A 7126-nucleotide genomic window follows, 5' to 3' on the forward strand; every position below is an offset into this window, starting at 1 on the left:
CAGGGCTTCGCCTAAGCACTGCAACGATATGACCGAGGTGGATTATGGTGGAGGGGGCACCGCACACGGCTAAGAGATCAATGATCAACTTGTGTTGTTGTCGTGTCCTAGGGTGCCCCCTTCCCTCGTATATAAAGGAGCAAGGGGGGAGGCCGGCCGGCCCTTGGGGCGCGCCAAGGAGGGGAGGAGTCCTCCTCCTAGTAGGAGTAGGACTCCCCCTTTCCTAGTCCAACTAGGAGGAAGGGGGAAGAAGGAAGGGAGAGGAAGAGGAGAAGGAAAGGGGCCTAGTCCAATTCGGACTCCCTATAGGGAGGGGGCGCGGCTGCCCCTTGTGGGCTGCCTCCCCTCTTCCCTATGGCCCATGTAGGCCAACTTTCCCCGGGGGGGGTTCCGGTAACCCTCCGGCACTCTGGTTTTCTCCGAAACCACCCGGAACACTTCCGGTGTCCGAATATAGTCGTCCAATATATCAATCTTTATGTCTCGACCATTTTGAGACTCCTCGTCATGTCCGTGATCACATCCTGGACTCCGAACTACCTTCGGTACATCAAAACACATAAACTCATAATACCGATCGTCACCGAACGTTAAGCGTGCGGACCCTACGGGTTCGAGAACTATGTAGACATGACCGAGACATGTCTCCGGTCAATAACCAATAGCGGAACCTGGATGTTCATATTGGCTCCCACATATTCTACGAAGATCTTTATCGGTCAAACCGCATAACAACATATGTAGTTCCCTTTGTCATCGGTATGTTTACTTGCCCGAGATTCGATCGTTGGTATCTCAATACCTAGTTCAATCTCGTTACTGGCAAGTCTCTTTACTCGTTCCGTAATGCATCATTCCGCAACTAACTCATTAGTCACATTGTTTGCAAGGCTTATAGTGATGTGCATTACCGAGAGGGCCCAGAGATACCTCTCCGACAATCGGAGTGACAAATCCTAATCTCAATCTATGCCAACTCAACTAACACCATCGGAGACACCTGTAGAGCACCTTTATAATCACCCAGTTACGTTGTGACGTTTGGTAACACAGTAAGTGTTCCTCCGGTATTCGGGAGTTGTATAATCTCATAGTCATAGGAACATGTATAAGTCATGAAGAAAGCAATAGCAACATACTAAACGATCAAGTGCTAAGCTAACGGAATGGGTCAAGTCAATCACATCATTCTCTAATGATATGATCCCGTTAATCAAATGACAACTCATGTATATGGCTAGGAAACTTAACCATCTTTGATTCAACGAGCTAGTCAAGTAGAGGCATACTAGTGACACTCTGTTTGTCTATGTATTCACACATGCACTAAGTTTTCGGTTAATACAATTCTAGCATGAATAATAAACATTTATCATGATATAAGGAAATATAAACAACTTTATTATTGCCTCTAGGGCATATTTCCTTCACCGCGGCCGTTTCCTCGCGCCCTCCGGAGGATGATGAACCGGCCACCAGCGTGGCGTTGAGGTCGATGGCCATGAGCGCGGGCGTGGACAGCGCCACCACACTCACCTTCGGCAAGCATTCCCCAAAAAAGCGGGAGGCTTGCAGATAGAAGTAGAAGCCGGGAATTTGTTGTGTGGAAGACACGCGCGGCGACTATGGCAGCACCATCCGAGGAAATGCCGACGAGCCCGTGCTGGCCGCGGCCTTGGCGGCACTGACGAGCCCGTGCTGGCCAGGGTTCAACCCTAGGTAGATCAAGGCCTCACTCGTTCTTGCAGCGACTCGGGCGTTGGTTTCCTCCTGCTTTGCGGCAGTGGGGAGGGCGGCATCGAGGGTCTGCGCGTCGCCGTCCATGGCCGGGAGCGCGAGCGGGCGGGAGTGTTTTGAGAAAGTGGAGGGAAATGATGATCGATGTGCCACCGACTGGCGGACCAGGGGGAGAAGTAGGCGCGCGTTCGTTTTGGTGTCCGCGCAGGTGCAAATGAGGCTCAAATTTTGGCCGAGAATGGGTTGGCAGGCGGACGAAAAACGGTTGCGCATCCATTTGGGTCGGCACGTTGAGCCGACTTTTTTATCTGCGGTGATCCAAACGGACACGCGCGGACGAAATGGATCGACGCGTTGGAGTTGCTCCAACTGTGGCGTTCTATGCTTCTTGCACTGGCGGAGCTACGGCCAAGCAATACTGTGCTATGGCCCGCCCAGCTCAGTGAAAATTCAACAAGATATGAGAGCAAAACGGGTCATTAAAGTAAAATAGTGATACTTTCCTCTAGTATAGCTTCGCCACTGCTTTTTGGCACTACTCCCTCTGTTCCTTAGATATAAAACCTTCTAGGTCTATATATGTCAGATGAGGCTGGCATACACGTAAAAAATGACCGATTGTGATGTTTTCAGGCCAGCACTGCCAGCCTCACCATTTGGTTAACGGGGAGACAGATCTACAGCGCAAGCGACGCGACGCGGAGAGCTAAACTAATCACGCTGTGGATGGTTACAAGGCTCAGTGTCTCCAAGTTAGTACTCCCTCTATTCCTAAATATAAATCTTTCTAAAGATTCCACTACAGAGATTATATCAAATGTATATAGTCGCGTTTTAGAGTATAGATTCACTCATTTTGCTTCGTATGTACTTCCTCCGTAAAAAAATATAAAAACTTTTAGATCACTAAAGTAGTTATCTAAACACTCTTATATTTCTTTACAACGGGAGTAGTCTATAGTGGAATCTCCTAAAAGAGTTATATTTAAGAACGGAGGGAGTATGAGTCAATCACTCTTTCAAATGCTACAGGGAGTAAAAGAAAACTGTGCACAAACATCAACCAAAAGCTCCACTTTTTATGCGTGTTTCACAAAAAGAAGGATCCACGTTATACAGTATAAAAGATCATATAGCACTTTGGTCAAACTATGTATTACTTGTATGAGCTTACATACAAAATATATGATGCACATGCAAATCTGTCCATTTTCACAGTAAAGAAAAAGAAAAGCTATATTATGGATCCAGGGAGTACCATTTTTATAGTAAAGAAAAATAAAAGCTTCAACGTCGATTTTACTCAGCTAGTTCCACACCTGATCCCACAAGCTAGCAATCTGAACCGAGCTATGATGAAAAGGAAGCTTTGCCAAATCCTTACTAGCTTCAGATTGATGCTTGGTTGAGTTCAATGCTTATAACTATGTTCTTTTCATCCTTTTCCTGAAAAACTGACATCACTGCATATGGTATTTCTCAGCCCCGAGCCACCCATGATTGGAGCAAGCCTGAGCCATTTGATTATTCGAGAACAAATGTAGTATCAAGGAAGTAGTACGGTGCAGAAAGATAAATCAATTACACTGGATAATCACACTGATAAGAGGTTTGGGGATGTAGACTCAACCAAAAGTTCCACTTTATATTTATAATCTAAAACTTTGGTCAACTTGTATGAACATTTTTACAGAATATATGCTGCACATTGTAAACTGGAAATATAGTGGCATTTTACAGAAAAGAAAAGGGTTTGACGTGCCTGGGGAGCACTACACATGGCTCTGTAGCAGCTAATTCCGCATCTGGTCTGAAACGGGGCTAAGAATATGAAGAGAAATACACTGGAAAGAATGCTATCATCTTGACACCGTTAACCACCTACGCATGGATGGATGACCAAAAACATCGCCTGCGCATGGATGGTTCACAAATAACACTGGTAGAAAGCAGTTCACCCTGTACAGACCACCAGCAGGAACATTAATAGATTCTTGGGCCTCTGGGAGGAAAATGCCCTTACTGAAGTGCAGTATACAGGTACTAAATCTGTGCAAAGAGAAGCTCATTCCACATATCTGGTATACCAGGAAGGCACCAGTGCAAGCAATCATGAATGCCTGTTGGAGCTCTGAAAGTACGATTTGAGATGTGCCCCTCATCTCGTAATTGTGAGATAGCTGTAATATCCAAAAGCTTAACCTGAGTTCCATTTACAGCACACTCTGCAGGCAAGTCACTTGAATGATCCTGCAAGACCTCACTTCCATTAGAAAAGGGAACGCTATTACCACAACTTCCACCAGTGTTCCAATCGCCATTTACAAAATGCCTCGGTGACATTGTCCTCAGAAAAGCTTTCATCTGAGGACGGCTTGCGAGTTCTGAATGCACCCACCTGGCAATGCTATACAGTGTAAGATTCTTTGCACGGTTGAGATCTGCAAGTCTACCTTTCCCTACAGGCTCCCCATTGGCATACAATTCCCAATGATTTCCACTGAATTTCCCTCTGTTCCAGTGATGACCTGTGTTAAGTACTAGAACATCAAAACCATGGAAATACTTCTTCAGGAATGTTACTGGCCGATCAAGATGCAACGCATAGCTAGTCACTGAATTTGTTGTGTTCAAAGGTTCCAATTCAGATAGGCTAGCAGACCAGTAGTAAAGGATAGTGGTGTTAGTCTCTGGAAATCGATAAGCCCACCCATCAGGTCTTAAAGCACCTGGAGCTTTGACAAGGCCATATTTCCAACCAACATCTTCAACATCTGGGCTGTATTTACCACCAGTTGCTATACACATGATGGACTGAAATTGCTGTCTCCCGAGGGAATCACCCACAAAAGCAAGAGTTTTATGCCTCAACCTGTAAGCATTCTAATATGTTAGAAAGAAGTCCAGTATGTAAGGTGACGCACAATTAAAAATAGCACAATACCTGCTCAACAAGTTAGGCCCTGAAAACTCAGGCATCTCACAGCCGTGCGGCTGCCACCGGTAACTCTCATAGAAGAAATCTGTGCGTTGCATCATTCGACAAGCCCACATTTTCGACAGCCATTGCTTGCACTCATTGCCTGAATAGAGTGGCCGTTTCTCATCTGCTACCCACTTTCCCTTTGCATAGTTACAGTCTGCGAAGCAACAACAGCACTCTATTAGGCATAAGAAAGTAATCTTCAGACTTCCAACACATAATGCACATGTTAAAAATCATAACCTTTGTTCTGTTTGTTCCGTCTGGTTATACTCGTGTGAGTGTCGTCGTTATAAGCTGGACCTGCAGGCACAACTAGAGCTGATACATTATCTCCAATATGTTCCAGTTCAGGCTGCTGTAGGAAACCTGATGCGGGAAGGGGGACACAGATAACAATTCAGCCAAAGGAGCATGGAGAGATTCTGAGTCGGCAATCAAAGTAACAGCTAGCACAGTAAAACTATATTTGAGAGGGTGTACCTTGGGAGAGAACTTTCAGCTGTTCTGGAGTTGTGCCCAGCAACAAAATGACAATCGGCACAACGAGGAGAACTAATAAAAGGCCCAAGCATAGCTTGTTGACAAGGAGCCTATGCAGAACACCGCCTTTCATCCTGAGAAGGCAGCATAAGACCTCACCAGGCTGCTCCAAGCAAACTCAGGTCGGTCTCGATCGACCACACCAAAATTATCTCTGCACATGGGAACAGTCGATCGTCAGGCCCGCTACTGAAAACAGTTCATACATGATTGTCGGAAAATATCGAATTCGTGAAACAATCTTCCAGCTGCAACGCGCAAAAGCTGAGGCCGGGTTCCTTCCAGAACGCGTAACAAACACGGGCAGATCTAGATGGTGTGCCGGGTGTACACCGGGCCGGCGCACCCAAAAATTTCTCGCGTGGGTGGGGTTTAGCTAATCATGGATGCGGAATGCTCGTACCTCGGAATCCAATGGCCGAAATTGTGGACGGGGTGCAGACGGCGGGGACGCGGTGAGGTTGAACTGGGACGGCGATGGGGGCCGACGCGCGTGGAAAGGGGATGGGTCTGTGGGTAGGGTGGGTAGTGGGAGTCGCCGTCGGGGGTGGCTAGGGGGGGCTACTGGGAGCCGCTGTCGTGCGCGGGCGGGGAGGTAATTAGGACTGGGAGCCGCCGAGGAGAAGTACGGCACGGCGGCAGGGTGGGCGAGGGGGGCCGGGAGAGCGAGGGGAAGGGGAAAGGTGGCACTCCAGCGGTCCAGCCGCACGGGAGATGGGACGGTCCCGATGCTGAAGACGGAACCGTCAAATATGAATTTTGACTCCGAGGGCATAATACAAGACTTTTTCTTTGAAGGTGATAATATAAGACGTTTTATATAGCTTGCAAAAATGTGTTATCAAATTATGAAACGGTGGGACTATAACAGGGATTTTTAGGCTAATTATATATACCTTTTTTTATTTAGTGTGTACTACATTTTTCTTTCGGAAATGCTTGGCTTCGTCCGATTGATAACTGGGCGCGTGTCAACCGCCTCCATGGCGGTATGATCAGATTTTGATCGTGAGACGTGTAGCAATCCTACCCATACACTCGTTTGCAACACCGCCTTTGTCACAAGATGCACAAGCGCAACAGGGGTCTATTGTAGACCGGGAAATCGATCAGGTCTTTGTTCTCCCGTCTCCTCTCGATCGCATCCCACCTCCACGCTTGATAAGCTGCCGCCAGCCCTCGCATATGTTGTGGAACGTAGTATTTCAAAAAAATTACCTACGCACACGCAAGATCCATCTAAGTGATGCATAGCAACGAGCTGGGAGAGTGTGTCCACGTACTTTCGTAGACCGAAAGCGAAAGCGTTTAGTAATGCAGTTGATGTAGTCGAACGTCTTCGCGATCCAACCGATCCAAGTACCGAACGCACGGCACCTCCGCGATCTGCACACGTTCAGCTCGGTGACGTCCCTCGTACTCTTGATCCAGCTGAGGCCGAGGGAGAGTTCCGCCAGCACGACGGCGTGGTGACGGTGTTGATGAAGTTACCGACGCAGGGCTTCGCCTAAGCACTACAACGATATGACCGAGATGGAAATCTGTGGAGGGGGGCACCGCACACGGCTAAGACAACTGTCAACTTGTGTGTTTTAGGGTGCCCCCTGCCCCCGTATATAGAGAGCAAGGGAGAGGCCAGCCGGCCCTCATGGGGCGCGCCCCAAGTAGGATTCCTACTAGGAATCCTATTCCTATAGGTCTCCAACAAGGGAAGAGAGAGGGGGAAGGAAGGAGAGGGGGAGAGGGAGGGAAAGAGGGGGCGCCGCCCCCCTCCTTGTCCAATTCGGACTCCTCAAGGGAGGGGCGGCCAGCCCTAAGGCCCCCTCCTCTCTCTCACAAGGCCCATGTTGGCCCATTAGTTTC

General features: G+C 48.0%; 1 protein-coding gene across 3 annotated transcripts; it reads right to left on the reverse strand.

The window, feature by feature from the left end:
• Window positions 1-3357: 3357 nt before the first annotated feature.
• On the reverse strand, window positions 3358-5938 carry LOC123121463 (protein trichome birefringence-like 14). 3 transcript variants are annotated; one of them, XM_044541455.1, is made up of 5 exons: window positions 5667-5938; window positions 5204-5417; window positions 4964-5035; window positions 4682-4877; window positions 3358-4609 (listed from the first exon to the last, which is right to left on the reverse strand). In XM_044541455.1, exons 2-5 carry the CDS (start codon window positions 5334-5336, stop codon window positions 3781-3783), a joined length of 1230 nt encoding a protein of 409 aa, XP_044397390.1. In that variant the 5' UTR covers window positions 5337-5417; window positions 5667-5938; the 3' UTR covers window positions 3358-3780. The 3 variants fall into 3 exon arrangements, with proteins under 3 accessions (XP_044397390.1, XP_044397391.1, XP_044397389.1); XM_044541456.1 differs by having other exon boundaries at window positions 4964-5023; window positions 5667-5937; XM_044541454.1 differs by having other exon boundaries at window positions 4964-5089; window positions 5667-5935.
• Between the last annotated feature and the right edge of the window lie 1188 nt (window positions 5939-7126).

This window comes from Triticum aestivum, chromosome 5D (assembly GCF_018294505.1).
Source record: "Triticum aestivum cultivar Chinese Spring chromosome 5D, IWGSC CS RefSeq v2.1, whole genome shotgun sequence".
NCBI lineage: Eukaryota > Viridiplantae > Streptophyta > Magnoliopsida > Poales > Poaceae > Triticum > Triticum aestivum.